Genomic DNA, 17,081 nt, shown 5'->3' with positions numbered 1-17,081 from the left:
TTATTATTATTATTATTATTATTATTTTATGTATTTATGTATTTGATATTATTATCCTAATTTAATAGGCAGTTAATAGCAGGAATTGTTGCTTAAATTAATGTTACCTTATTATTTTTGTTATTATTACTATCATTATATATTTTTATTATTATTACTATTATTACTACTATTATACTTGTTCATTCATTCATTCATTTTTTTGTCGGCTTAGTCCCTTTATCAATCCTGGGGCGCCACAGCGGAATGAACCGCCAACTTATCCAGCAAGTTTTTGTGAGGCGACAGCACTACCTACTGAGCCACTGCCTTGCCTATTATACTTGTTGTTGTTGTTATTATTAATAAAATAAATATTATTGTTATTGTTTATTATTATTATTATTATTATTATTATTATTATTATTATTATTATTATTATTGTTATTATTATTATTATTATTATTATTATTATAAAGCCTCTCATTGAAGTATAACAAAAAATGACCCTGCTATGTGGAATTATTAGAAAATAAATAATCTATATGAGTTAAAAGTATAATAATGTATTAATTCCAAACTAAATCAAATACGACTTTGGTCACACTTTAATTTATTATATAATTCATGCTATTAACAAACCATTAACTAAGATAAGCTCAATAAATGACTAATTAGTAAGGGTTTATGTATTGGGATTAGTGGTGTATAATAAGGTCATACGCTTTAAGGGTTAATTAACAGTTAATACCTTAATAATAAGCCCTATACTTCACTGGGATGCTTTGAAATAATAATAATAATAAAAATAATAATAATTATTATTATTATTATTATTATTATTATTATTATTATTATTATTATTATTATTATTATTATTATTATTATAAGCCAGTAGTTAATCATGTGAATTGTTACTTATACTAAAGTGTTACCAATACTTTCTCCAGAAGAAAGATATAATAGGAAACACTGTGAAAAAATGTCCTTGTTCTGTTACACATCACTATTACAATACTGCAAATTTCACCACAGGGCTAAAATTTGGCCTTTAGCTGTAAATAATTGCACAGACAGAATTCTGAAAATATAATAAAGGTCTTATCTTGTGTATTACTTGCATCTATCAACCTGAATGCGCTTTAAATATTTAATGTCACTAATGCTGCAATCTTTGACACATCCAAGAGGTCAAATCATGCAAAACTTCACCTAATACGGTCTAGACCTTTCAATTAAATATTATATTTACTCCCTGGAGAGTTTCTGATGCATTATTTATCTCGACGCCCCCGTCATCAGTGGATGGAGGTGGACAGTCTATTTGTCGGCTGTCAGATGGAGACAGTGAACAGCCCGACACATGATTATTAGTCTGCTAGTTCTGTCCTGAATCGCAGCATCAGCCAAAATGTTTTCTGCATGTAAATATTATGCAAAGCAGCACGGTGGCTCAGTGGTTAGCACTGTCACCTCACAGCAAGAAGGTTACTGGTTCCGGCTGGGACAGTTGGCATTTTTGTGTGGAGTTTGCATGTTCTCCCTGTGTTAGTGTGGGTGTCCTCAGGGTGCTGGTTTCCCCCGCTTTGTGAATAAGTGTGTTTGGGTGTTTTGCAGTACTGGGTTGCAGCTGGAAGGATTGAACATATGCTGGAATAATTGGCAATTCATTCCACTGTGGCAACTTCTAAAATAAAGACTAAACCGAAGGAAAATGAATGAATGAATACATTAAAATAGTATCTTAGTGCAACTAAATTGATGTAGTCCTACACATTACGGGATAATACATGATTTGGCATCCCTAATGAAACTGGACAGCTACTTTTCACCATGTATATTGAACTGATGATGAGGAAAACCTTCTGCTAATGCTGTATATGTTATTAACAGTGATCAGTACTTTACTTTCTGTGTGAAACTTTCATTAAACTCCTGTAATTAAACGTCTGTATGCAATTTATTCTGCTCATCCCATGCCTCAGAAATCACTTTGCTTTATTCTTTTCCAATTTCAAACACAAGCAGCAGTTTTTATGAATCAATTCATTGTTATCCACTTAAAGCAAAAGCCGAAAAGCAAAATATTGCTTTTATAGAGTTTGCATAAAGCAGAAAATGAAATTATCTTTTAAGGGGAGAGACAAACAGGCAACGCAGCGGTGATAAGTCAATACTTATTTAGTCTCAGAGCAAGAAAAGCGGAACAATAAAGACAAACAGTCCTTTATATTGCGTGATAAAGAGACGTTTAGAGGAAAAGTGCTTTGTGGAAGTTTCTCAACCAATTACACAGTCTCAAGTGGAAAACTAGAGCATAAAACTTCTAGAGCGAGAACAGTATTTATAGTCAGAGAGAGAGCAGATATTGTATTTTGCAGTTCACTTTCACTTTACACCAAGTGAGTTATGAGTTCATTTTACTCATCATTTCTGGCTGACGGCAGGTATGAAACACTGAATTTCTGCTGCTTTCCTCCAGTTAACACCTGTGAGATCAGAGCTTTAAAAAGCTAATTATGTCAGCACAACCTGAGGATCAGATAATCATCAGTCTGTCTGGATAAATCACTTCTAAAAGCATCTTTAACACTGCAAGAAAATGTGTTTCTTTGATTCTTTTGTCTTGTTTCTAGATCAAATAGCTCGGAATTCTTAAACGGCGCCAATTTTATCACTTTTACAAGATGTAAGATCAAAACACTTAAAACACTCCTGTTTTTCCCGGGAGTCATTCTGAAAACATACCCCCGTATACATTTCTGGAGATCGCAAATTATGTAGCCAGAGGAACGTATGGGGTCAGTCGGTGCTTTTGAAAACACTATTGGTTGGGTTTAGGGAAGGGGGTGGGCGAGTCAATCGGTGCTTTTGAAAACACTATTGGTTGGGTTTAGAGAAGGGGGTGGGCGAGTCAATCGGTGCTTTTGAAAACACTATTGGTTGGGATTAGGGAAGGGGGTGGGCGAGTCAATTGGTGCTTTTGAAAACACTATTGGTTGGGTTTAGGGAGGGGGTGGGTGAGTCAATCGGTGCTTTTGAAAACACTATTGGTTGGGTTTAGGGAGGGGGTGGGTGAGTCAATCGGTGCTTTTGAAAACACTATTGGTTGGGTTTAGGGAGGGGGTGGGTGAGTCAATCGGTGCTTTTGAAAACACTATTGGTTGGGTTTAGGGAGGGGGTGGGTAAGTCAATCGGTGCTTTTGAAAACACTATTGGTTGGGTTTAGGGAAGGGGGTGGGCGAGTCAATCGGTGCTTTTGAAAACACTATTGGTTGGGTTTAGGGAGGGGGTGGGTGAGTCAATCGGTGCTTTTGAAAACACTATTGGTTGGGTTTAGGGAGGGGGTGGGTGAGTCAATCGGTGCTTTTGAAAACACTATTGGTTGGGTTTAGGGAGGGGGTGGGTGAGTCAATCGGTGCTTTTGAAAACACTATTGGTTGGGTTTAGGGAAGGGGTGGGCGAGTCAATCGGTGCTTTTGAAAACACTATTGATTGGGTTTAGGGAGGGGGTGGGTGATTCAATCGGTGCTTTTGAAAACACTATTGGTTGGGTTTAGGGAAGGGGGTGGGCGAGTCAATTGGTGCTTTTGAAAACACTATTGGTTGGGTTTAGGGAGGGGGTGGGTGAGTCAATCGGTGCTTTTGAAAACACTATTGGTTGGGTTTAGGGAGGGGTGAACGAGTCAATCGGTGCTTTTGAAAACACTATTGGTTGGGTTTAGGGAGGGGGTGGGTGAGTCAATCGGTGCTTTTGAAAACACTATTGGTTGGGTTTAGGGAGGGGGTGGGTGAGTCAATCGGTGCTTTTGAAAACACTATTGGTTGGGTTTAGGGAGGGGGTGGGCGAGTCAATCGGTGCTTTTGAAAACACTATTGGTTGGGTTTAGGGAGGGGGTGGACATCAGCCTATGGTGGATTTACATGAAAACAGCAGGTGCGAATGGCACTCACAAGAGAAATTTGAGATGTGAAAAAGAGTCCTCAGCAGCCTCTGGTGGATTCATGAAAACAAAACTGCAAAAAAACGTAGCTCCTGGGATGAATTTGACGCTCTCCAGTAATGTATATAGGGCTACATAATGTGAATGAGCCTGGTTTTTGTGTGAACTACCCCTTTATATATAACGTAAGAAGGTTTTTGTTGTTGCTTTTTCGAATGCAGGTTTTGCATAGTATATATTTGGCCTAAGATAATTTGTCATCGAGACTAGAAACCTAAGATGCTTTAGATGTGTATTTATGGACATGACATCTTATTAGAAACAGCTCACGCTTCTCACAGCAGAACAGAAGAATTCGAGAGCAGGACTCAGTATTGCCTTTGATCATCATGAAATCCACATCTTTAACAAGATTATGCACATGTATGAACATGCCTCAATGTCACACATATAGATAAACACACACACACACACACACACACACACACACACGCACACACACAGCTCATTCAACACTCTAGACTACATCTAAAGAATTCTGCTGCTTGTTTATGTGTGTGTGTGTGTGTGTGTGTGTGTGTGTGTGTGTGTGTGTGTGTGTGTGTGTGTGTGTGTGTGTGTGTGTGTGTGTGATTAGAGAAGCAGCGGATGAACACTCATATCTGTCATATCTGCTTTCCTCTAGTTGCGGGAATGATGGACTGTCACCATGGTAACGAGGCAGAAGATTCCTGGACGGACAGCAGGAGAGAATGCTGGTCTGGGTTTATTCAAATATGACAACATGCTGATTTATTTGGACTATTTCTTTATTTATTTCTCTTTTTTGTTCAGTGCCTCTCAGTGTTATTTTCATTGTGCTGAAACACTGTTGTAGAGTTCATTTATATTTTATCACTAATATAAATATTGAACAATACAGACAGACAGACAGAAAGACGGATGGATGGATGGACGATAGATAGATAGATAGATAGATAGATAGATAGATAGATAGATAGATAGATAGATAGATAGATAGATAGATAGATGGATGGATGGATGGATGGATGGATGGATGGATGGATGGATGGATGGATGGATGGATGGATGGATGGATGGATGGATGGATGGATGGATGGATGGATGGATGGATGGATGGATAGATAGATAGATAGATAGATAGATAGATAGATAGATAGATAGATAGATAGATAGATAGATAGATAGATAGATAGATAGATAGATAGATAGATAAATAGATAGAACTTGCAGGCTAAATGCTGAAGAACCATGAAGCGTTGCCGCCATCTTGTGGATATGAGACATAGTACAAGAAGTCTACAAAATTTTCTTTTCATATAAAAACAATGCCATAAAAATGCAAGATAAAGAAAGTGGTATATTGTATATCAATCTATTATTTAATAACTGATAAATTGTCTGTAAATCCGCTGTAAATTAAATCCATGTTCGTTTTGAGCAGCAGATGGCGCGAGTGTCTGCGTTAAACACAGCAAGGCCGCTACAAATACTCCCACGCGTTTCTTAACTTATTAAAAAATAAAATAGGATTATTTCATTAACAAAACACGCAAGTAATAACGCAATGAATGTAGTATAATAGTGAGTTCTTACGTTTTAGCAGATAACACGTGTATATGCTGATTTTCAGACAGGCGCGCTCGGGTCAGACTCAAGGGGTCTTATGTAAGAAGCGCGCGGCGGATCGTCATTCGGCGGCGGCGCGAGATGAAGTTGCAATAATGCGCGGAGAGTTTTTAATCTTATTTATCATGTCACTGAATGTCACGTCGTGAGTTTATGTGAAGTTTAACTTTCGCCTTTATCATAACTATCGACTCAGGAAGCGGAAGAGCGCTGGATATTTATCCGTGAACGCGTATTGATCATCATAATGCCGCCCATAGAGAATGACGCGGGTCGAGAGCAGATCCGATCGAAAATCAAAGAACTAATCGATTCCAGTGCAGTTGTGGTGTTTAGCAAGAGCTTCTGTCCGTTTTGTGTCAAGGTGAGTACGCACACACAAGGAAACACACACACTTCACAACAAACTTCGACAGTCCTGCTGTTGAAGAAGCCTTGGAGTAGGAGAGAAAGATGTCTCATTAACCAGGGTTTCTGCAGGGTGTTAAAAATGTCTTAAATCTTAAAATCCAAATTTTAGGCCTTAAAAAGTCTTAATTTACTGAAATATTGTGTTTTAGGTCTTAAATCTTTTTTTAAACGGGTCTTAATTTCCCTGTTATAAATTGCTACGTTACCCAGTCTGGGCAAAACCCATACAGTCATCAACAATCCATCTAAAACTTTTAACTTTTTATTTAAAAATAATTTCTAACTCTATTTATCATAATAGTTTAATTGTTTTCCTTAAAATAGCGCTTCTTTAAAAGTTCTCCATGTAGATTTAGTTTATTATTGTTTTTTTAAGTGTATGGTTACATGTTAGAGCCTGCTTGTTTTTATACAATATTTAAAATATTAATAATAGAAATAAAATCTAAAATATTTTTTATTAATGTATAATTATATTTATAAATGTATTGAATTTATAGTACAAATTTTTGATAGGTCAAATACAAATCTTTTCCATCTGGGCCATTTAAAAAATTCTTGAGTCTAAAATTTCAGTCCTAATGGTCTTAAAAATGTCTTTTAAAAATCTTAAATCTAACTCGCTTGTGCATGTTTTATTTGTGTTTTGGGTTGGTTACTTATTCATTAACGTATTCGTTTCATTCTGCTGTGTTTTGTCTGACTTTAAAACACTTGAGGGCGTCTTGTAAAACACAGTATTATTTAGTGGATAAATCAGTTGTAAAATGTCTCTAACATTGTATGTTTATGCTTTATTCTTAGCAATCATCAATAATGTTTGGTAAATTAATTCTTTGTACAATTTTCTTTGTATCTTTTATTTGTTTTAAGTGAATTAGTTATAAAAGCCAGTAGTTTATAAATGTTATATGTAACCAGTATATTATGTAAAGTGTAAATTGTGAAGTATTTGTAATGTCAAGCTTTTCTTAAGTATAATGGTGATAACAGTTCATTTATGCAATGGGCATACATGTGTTTGACTTCAAACTGAAGAGCTCTAACCACAAAATCAAGTAAATATTCTTCAAGATTTACTGGCCAGTAATGGCACTGGTTAATATTAAAAGATGGCAAAAGTAATGTCAAGTCACGTTTGTTTATGTGACACCTTATACAATGTATATTGTGTAAAAATAGCTTTAAATTTTTAAGTTTATAAAATAGTTCTTCCTGTCTCCTCAATCTTAGAGCATTTTTAAAGAATGTATGTGAAAAAAAAAAACAACTTTGATTTTTATTTTATTTTTTTTATTCATCAGAGATAATGAAAGAACACAATTCTTTACTTTCTTTACAGTTTAAAATGACTGGTAAAAGTGCACTGATTATACTTTTTTTTTTCAAGTAAAAGTAAAGAAGTACAGCCTTAAAAATGTACTTAAGTAAAAAGTACCCATTAATACTACATGTTTTAGTTTCACTAGGTAGGTAATATCTGGTTTCCCCCATATATATTTAACCTGGTCCAAACTCGCAGCTTTCATCATGTAGTTTTGTGGCTGTTAGATCAAAAACAACAGCTGCTTTTCATGTTAATACACTCTAAAAAAATTATGTATGCCTGTATATCTTTAAAAGAAGAAAAACATAAAAGGGTAAACTTGCACAGTAATTGAGTACTATCTCTTTAAATTAGTGTTAAAATGTGCCAGTTAATAAAGCAGCCGGATATTAACATTTACTATTAAGTATACAATACTGCCTGCTATGATAAAAGTGTTTCAATTATACTGATATGATCATGTTGTCATCCATCTGTAGACTGAAGCAGGAAGGTTTATAATCAGATGCTCTTTGGGTACCAAATTGCTTTTGGAAATGCCCTTCATAAGAGCAAAGTTCAGAAAGCCGACTGAGCTGCTTTGCTTTGTAGATCATGTCTGATGTGTGATCTGACCCTTTAAGTATAGAATAAACTAAACCAGCAGGTTGTGAATGATTAGAGGATGGAGTAATTATAGGCGAGGACTGTTACCACACCTTAAGTTTTTTTTTCATAATATTTTTACTTTCGTTACTTTTTATTTTTGAACAATTGGTTTCTGTTGCTCTTTCTGTTGTAGTTTATTTAATTTTGCTGCATCTTGCTTTAAATTACTAATGTATTTTAATCAGAAAGCTATAAGTTTATTATTATTACCATTCTATTTATTTTAAACTCTTAGTCCCTAACTAAAAAAACAATCACAAAATGCAAAAAAAAAAAGAAAAAAGACTTAATATTGTAAATGTTAACACCATTTTTTTTAAAGACATCAAATATTTATTAGGAGTACCATATAGTACCAGGAGTGGTACTTTTAAATTTGTATTTCTTGCATACAATTATACATAAATGTCCTTACTACAGCATGAAGTGATCTTTGTTATTATTACTATATGTAAAGTGCAACTAAATGTTTTCATGTTAAAAAATGTATGTCTGAACTGTTTTTATGTGTTTTTTTTAGGTGAAGGATCTCTTTAAAGAGCTGAATGTCAAGTGTAACACCATAGAGCTGGATCTGATAGGTAAGAGCACATATCAGATATAGCCAAGCTCTTTTACAATATTGTTGGAAGTGAAATGTAATGCATGGAGGAAGTGCCAGCTATTGTTTAAATTCTTCAACCTGTGGAAATAATGGGATATTATTTTAATATGAATGCTTGTTTGTATTTGCATCTAAATATCAATCCAACATGTCAGTGTGTGTCTGTTCCTGGATTAACATTAGTGAATTTATATATTGATGGTCCAGGATCAACATTAGTGAATTTATATATTTGATGGTCCAGGATCAACATTGGTGAATTTATATATTGATGGTCCAGGATCAACATTAGTGAATTTATATATTGATGGTCCAGGATCAACATTAGTGAATTTATATATTGATGGTCCAGGATCAACATTAGTGAATTTATATATTGATGGTCCAGGATCAACATTAGTGAATTTATATATTGATGGTCCAGGATCAACATTAGTGAATTTATATATTGATGGTCCAGGATCAACATTTTTGAATTTATATATTGATGGTCCAGGATCAACATTAGTGAATTTATTCATTGATGGTCCAGAATCAACATTAGTGAATTTATATATTGATGGTCCAGAATCAACATTGGTGAATTTATATATTGATGGTCCAGGATCAACATTAGTGATGGTCCAGGATCAACATTGGTGAATTTATATATTTGATGGTCCAGGATCAACATTTTTGAATTTATATATTGATGGTCCAGGATCAACATTAGTGAATTTATTCATTGATGGTCCAGAATCAACATTAGTGAATTTATATGTTGATGGTCTAGGATCAACATTAGTGAATTTATATATTGATGGTCCAGGATCAACATTAGTGATGGTCCAGGATCAACATTAGTGAATTTATATATTTGATGGTCCAGGATCAACATTGGTGAATTTATATATTGATGGTCCAGGATCAACATTAGTGAATTTATATATTTGATGGTCCAGGATCAACATTAGTGAATTTATATATTGATGGTCCAGGATCAACATTAGTGAATTTATATATTGATGGTCCAGGATCAACATTGGTGAATTTATTCATTGATGGTCCAGAATCAACATTAGTGAATTTATATATTGATGGTCCAGGATCAACATTAGTGAATTTATATATTGATGGTCCAGGATCAACATTAGTGAATTTATATGTTGATGGTCCAGGATCAACATTAGTGAATTTATATATTGATGGTCCAGGATCAACATTAGTGAATTTATATATTGATGGTCCAGGATCAACATTAGTGATGGTCCAGGATCAACATTAGTGAATTTATATATTGATGGTCCAGGATCAACATTAGTGAATTTATATATTTGATGGTCCGGGATCAACATTAGTGAATTTATATGTTGATGGTCCAGGATCAACATTAGTGAATTTATATGTTGATGGTCCTGGATCAACATAAGTGAATTTATATATTGATGGTCCAGGATCAACATTGGTGAGTTTATATATTTGATGGTCCAGGATCAACATTAGTGAATTTTATATATTGATGGTCCAGGATCAACATTGGTGAGTTTATATATTTGATGGTCCAGGATCAACATTGGTGAATTTATATATTGATGGTCCAGGATCAACATTAGTGAATTTATATATTTGATGGTCCAGGATCAACATTAGTGAATTTATATATTGATGGTCCAGGATCAACGTTAGTGAATTTATATATTGATGGTCCAGGATCAACATTAGTGAATTTATATATTGATGGTCCAGGATCAACATTAGTGATGGTCCAGGATCAACATTAGTGAATTTATATGTTGATGGTCCAGGATCAACATAAGTGAATTTTATATATTGATGGTCCAGGATCAACATTGGTGAGTTTATATATTTGATGGTCCAGGATCAACATTGGTGAATTTATATATTGATGGTCCAGGATCAACATTAGTGAATTTATATATTTGATGGTCCAGGATCAACATTAGTGAATTTATATATTGATGGTCAAGGATCAACATTGGTGAATTTATATGTTGATGGTCCTGGATCAACATAAGTGAATTTATATATTAATGGTCCAGGATCAACATTGGTGAGTTTATATATTTGATGGTCCAGGATCAACATTAGTGAATTTTATATATTGATGGTCCAGGATCAACATTGGTGAGTTTATATATTTGATGGTCCAGGATCAACATTGGTGAATTTATATATTGATGGTCCAGGATCAACATTAGTGAATTTATATATTTGATGGTCCAGGATCAACATTAGTGAATTTATATATTGATGGTCCAGGATCAACATTGGTGAATTTATATATTGATGGTCCAGGATCAACATTAGTGAATTTATATATTGATGGTCCAGGATCAACATTAGTGATGGTCCAGGATCAACATTGGTGAATTTATATATTGATGGTCCAGGATCAACATTAGTGAATTTATATATTGATGGTCCAGGATCAACATTAGTGAATTTATTCATTGATGGTCCAGAATCAACATTAGTGAATTTATATATTGATGGTCCAGGATCAACATTAGTGAATTTATATATTGATGGTCCAGGATCAACATTAGTGAATTTATATGTTGATAGTCCAGGATCAACATTAGTGAATTTATATATTGATGGTCCAGGATCAACATTAGTGAATTTATATATTGATGGTCCAGGATCAACATTAGTGAATTTATATGTTGATAGTCCAGGATCAACATTAGTGAATTTATATATTGATGGTCCAGGATCAACATTAGTGAATTTATATATTGATGGTCCAGGATCAACATTAGTGAATTTATATGTTGATAGTCCAGGATCAACATTAGTGAATTTATATATTGATGGTCCAGGATCAACATTAGTGAATTTATTCATTGATGGTCCAGAATCAACATTAGTGAATTTATATATTGATGGTCCAGGATCAACATTAGTGAATTTATATGTTGATAGTCTAGGATCAACATTAGTGAATTTATATATTGATGGTCCAGGATCAACATTAGTGAATTTATATATTGATGGTCCAGGATCAACATTAGTGAATTTATATGTTGATGGTCCAGGATCAACATTAGTGAATTTATATGTTGATAGTCCAGGATCAACATTAGTGAATTTATATATTGATGGTCCAGGATCAACATTAGTGAATTTATATATTGATGGTCCAGGGTCAACATTAGTGAATTTATTCATTGATGGTCCAGGATCAACATTAGTGAATTTATTCATTGATGGTCCAGAATCAACATTAGTGAATTTATATATTGATGGTCCAGGATCAACATTAGTGAATTTATATATTGATGGTCCAGGATCAACATTAGTGAATTTATATGTTGATGGTCCAGGATCAACATTAGTGAATTTATATATTGATGGTCCAGGATCAACATTAGTGATGGTCCAGGATCAACATTAGTGAATTTATATATTGATGGTCCAGGATCAACATTAGTGAATTTATATGTTGATGGTCCAGGATCAACATTAGTGAATTTATATATTGATGGTCCAGGATCAACATTGGTGAGTTTATATATTTGATGGTCCAGGATCAACATTAGTGAATTTTATATATTGATGGTCCAGGATCAACATTGGTGAGTTTATATATTTGATGGTCCAGGATCAACATTGGTGAATTTATATATTGATGGTCCAGGATCAACATTAGTGAATTTATATATTTGATGGTCCAGGATCAACTTTAGTGAATTTATATGTTGATGGTCCAGGATCAACATTAGTGAATTTATATGTTGATGGTCCTGGATCAGCATAAGTGAATTTATATATTGATGGTCCAGGATCAACATTGGTAAGTTTATATATTTGATGGTCCAGGATCAACATTGGTGAATTTATATATTGATGGTCCAGGATCAACATTAGTGAATTTATATATTTGATGGTCCAGGATCAACATTAGTGAATTTATATATTGATGGTCCAGGATCAACATTGGTGAATTTATATATTGATGGTCCAGGATCAACATTAGTGAATTTATATATTTGATGGTCCAGGATCAACATTAGTGAATTTATATGTTGATGGTCCAGGATCAACATTGGTGAGTTTATATATTTGATGGTCCAGGATCAACATTAGTGAATTTTATATATTGATGGTCCAGGATCAACATTAGTGAATTTATATATTTGATGGTCCAGGATCAACATTAGTGAATTTTATATATTGATGGTCCAGGATCAACATTAGTGAATTTATATATTTGATGGTCCAGGATCAACATTAGTGAATTTATATATTGATGGTCCAGGATCAACATTGGTGAATTTATATATTGATGGTCCAGGATCAACATTAGTGAATTTATATATTGATGGTCCAGGATCAACATTAGTGAATTTATATATTGATGGTCCAGGATCAACATTAGTGATGGTCCAGGATCAACATTGGTGAATTTATATATTGATGGTCCAGGATCAACATTAGTGAATTTATATATTGATGGTCCAGGATCAACATTAGTGAATTTATTCATTGATGGTCCAGAATCAACATTAGTGAATTTATATATTGATGGTCCAGGATCAACATTAGTGAATTTATATATTGATGGTCCAGGATCAACATTAGTGAATTTATATGTTGATAGTCCAGGATCAACATTAGTGAATTTATATATTGATGGTCCAGGATCAACATTAGTGAATTTATATATTGATGGTCCAGGATCAACATGAGTGATGGTCCAGGATCAACATTAGTGAATTTATATATTGATGGTCCAGGATCAACATTAGTGAATTTATATATTTGATGGTCCAGGATCAACATTAGTGAATTTATATGTTAATGGTCCAGGATCAACATAAGTAAATTTATATATTGATGGTCCAGGATCAACATTAGTGAATTTATATATTGATGGTCCAGGATCAACATTAGTGAATTTATATATTGATGGTCCAGGATCAACATTAGTGAATTTATATGTTGATGGTCCAGGATCAACATTAGTGAATTTATATATTGATGGTCCAGGATCAACATTGGTGAGTTTATATATTTGATGGTCCAGGATCAACATTGGTGAGTTTATATATTTGATGGTCCAGGATCAACATTAGTGAATTTTATATATTGATGGTCCAGGATCAACATTGGTGAGTTTATATATTTGATGGTCCAGGATCAACATTGGTGAATTTATATATTGATGGTCCAGGATCAACATTAGTGAATTTATATATTTGATGGTCCAGGATCAACATTAGTGAATTTATATATTGATGGTCCAGGATCAACGTTAGTGAATTTATATATTGATGGTCCAGAATCAACATTAGTGATGGTCCAGGATCAACATTAGTGAATTTATATGTTGATGGTCCAGGATCAACATAAGTGAATTTATATATTGATGGTCCAGGATCAACATTAGTGAATTTATATGTTGATGGTCCAGGATCAACATAAGTGAATTTATATATTGATGGTCCAGGATCAACATTGGTGAGTTTATATATTTGATGGTCCAGGATCAACATTAGTGAATTTTATATGTTGATGGTCCAGGATCAACATTGGTGAGTTTATATATTTGATGGTCCAGGATCAACATTAGTGAATTTATATATTGATGGTCCAGGATCAACATTAGTGATGGTCCAGGATCAACATTAGTGAATTTATATATTGATGGTCCAGGATCAACATTAGTGAATTTATATATTTGATGGTCCGGGATCAACATTAGTGAATTTATATGTTGATGGTCCAGGATCAACATTAGTGAATTTATATGTTGATGGTCCTGGATCAACATAAGTGAATTTATATATTGATGGTCCAGGATCAACATTGGTGAGTTTATATATTTGATGGTCCAGGATCAACATTAGTGAATTTTATATATTGATGGTCCAGGATCAACATTGGTGAGTTTATATATTTGATGGTCCAGGATCAACATTGGTGAATTTATATATTGATGGTCCAGGATCAACATTAGTGAATTTATATATTTGATGGTCCAGGATCAACATTAGTGAATTTATATATTGATGGTCCAGGATCAACGTTAGTGAATTTATATATTGATGGTCCAGGATCAACATTAGTGAATTTATATATTGATGGTCCAGGATCAACATTAGTGATGGTCCAGGATCAACATTAGTGAATTTATATGTTGATGGTCCAGGATCAACATAAGTGAATTTTATATATTGATGGTCCAGGATCAACATTGGTGAGTTTATATATTTGATGGTCCAGGATCAACATTGGTGAATTTATATATTGATGGTCCAGGATCAACATTAGTGAATTTATATATTTGATGGTCCAGGATCAACATTAGTGAATTTATATATTGATGGTCAAGGATCAACATTGGTGAATTTATATGTTGATGGTCCTGGATCAACATAAGTGAATTTATATATTAATGGTCCAGGATCAACATTGGTGAGTTTATATATTTGATGGTCCAGGATCAACATTAGTGAATTTTATATATTGATGGTCCAGGATCAACATTGGTGAGTTTATATATTTGATGGTCCAGGATCAACATTGGTGAATTTATATATTGATGGTCCAGGATCAACATTAGTGAATTTATATATTTGATGGTCCAGGATCAACATTAGTGAATTTATATATTGATGGTCCAGGATCAACATTGGTGAATTTATATATTGATGGTCCAGGATCAACATTAGTGAATTTATATATTGATGGTCCAGGATCAACATTAGTGATGGTCCAGGATCAACATTGGTGAATTTATATATTGATGGTCCAGGATCAACATTAGTGAATTTATATATTGATGGTCCAGGATCAACATTAGTGAATTTATTCATTGATGGTCCAGAATCAACATTAGTGAATTTATATATTGATGGTCCAGGATCAACATTAGTGAATTTATATATTGATGGTCCAGGATCAACATTAGTGAATTTATATATTGATAGTCCAGGATCAACATTAGTGAATTTATATATTGATGGTCCAGGATCAACATTAGTGAATTTATATATTGATGGTCCAGGATCAACATTAGTGAATTTATATGTTGATAGTCCAGGATCAACATTAGTGAATTTATATATTGATGGTCCAGGATCAACATTAGTGAATTTATATATTGATGGTCCAGGATCAACATTAGTGAATTTATATGTTGATAGTCCAGGATCAACATTAGTGAATTTATATATTGATGGTCCAGGATCAACATTAGTGAATTTATTCATTGATGGTCCAGAATCAACATTAGTGAATTTATATATTGATGGTCCAGGATCAACATTAGTGAATTTATATGTTGATAGTCTAGGATCAACATTAGTGAATTTATATATTGATGGTCCAGGATCAACATTAGTGAATTTATATATTGATGGTCCAGGATCAACATTAGTGAATTTATATGTTGATGGTCCAGGATCAACATTAGTGAATTTATATGTTGATAGTCCAGGATCAACATTAGTGAATTTATATATTGATGGTCCAGGATCAACATTAGTGAATTTATATATTGATGGTCCAGGGTCAACATTAGTGAATTTATTCATTGATGGTCCAGGATCAACATTAGTGAATTTATTCATTGATGGTCCAGAATCAACATTAGTGAATTTATATATTGATGGTCCAGGATCAACATTAGTGAATTTATATATTGATGGTCCAGGATCAACATTAGTGAATTTATATGTTGATGGTCCAGGATCAACATTAGTGAATTTATATATTGATGGTCCAGGATCAACATTAGTGATGGTCCAGGATCAACATTAGTGAATTTATATATTGATGGTCCAGGATCAACATTAGTGAATTTATATGTTGATGGTCCAGGATCAACATTAGTGAATTTATATATTGATGGTCCAGGATCAACATTGGTGAGTTTATATATTTGATGGTCCAGGATCAACATTAGTGAATTTTATATATTGATGGTCCAGGATCAACATTGGTGAGTTTATATATTTGATGGTCCAGGATCAACATTGGTGAATTTATATATTGATGGTCCAGGATCAACATTAGTGAATTTATATATTTGATGGTCCAGGATCAACTTTAGTGAATTTATATGTTGATGGTCCAGGATCAACATTAGTGAATTTATATGTTGATGGTCCTGGATCAGCATAAGTGAATTTATATATTGATGGTCCAGGATCAACATTGGTAAGTTTATATATTTGATGGTCCAGGATCAACATTGGTGAATTTATATATTGATGGTCCAGGATCAACATTAGTGAATTTATATATTTGATGGTCCAGGATCAACATTAGTGAATTTATATATTGATGGTCCAGGATCAACATTGGTGAATTTATATATTGATGGTCCAGGATCAACATTAGTGAATTTATATATTTGATGGTCCAGGATCAACATTAGTGAATTTATATGTTGATGGTCCAGGATCAACATTGGTGAGTTTATATATTTGATGGTCCAGGATCAACATTAGTGAATTTTATATATTGATGGTCCAGGATCAACATTAGTGAATTTATATATTTGATGGTC

General features: G+C 33.5%; 1 protein-coding gene across 1 annotated transcript in view; it reads left to right on the top strand.

The window, feature by feature from the left end:
• The first annotated feature begins 5,636 nt into the window (after window positions 1-5,636).
• txnrd3 (thioredoxin reductase 3) overlaps window positions 5,637-17,081 on the top strand; it is a 56,550-nt gene continuing 45,105 nt past the window's right edge. Inside the window, 2 exon segments of the mRNA NM_183072.2 lie at window positions 5,637-5,937; window positions 8,480-8,540. Of these exon segments, the coding sequence (NP_898895.2) occupies window positions 5,821-5,937; window positions 8,480-8,540 (178 nt within the window). The 5' untranslated portion in view covers window positions 5,637-5,820.

The sequence above is a fragment of the Danio rerio genome, chromosome 6, assembly GCF_052040795.2.
Source record: "Danio rerio strain M-AB ecotype USA chromosome 6, GRCz13ab, whole genome shotgun sequence".
Taxonomy (NCBI): domain Eukaryota; kingdom Metazoa; phylum Chordata; class Actinopteri; order Cypriniformes; family Danionidae; genus Danio; species Danio rerio.
Note: the sequence above shows the minus strand (reverse complement) of the source record. Positions and strands in the feature narration are given on the sequence as shown.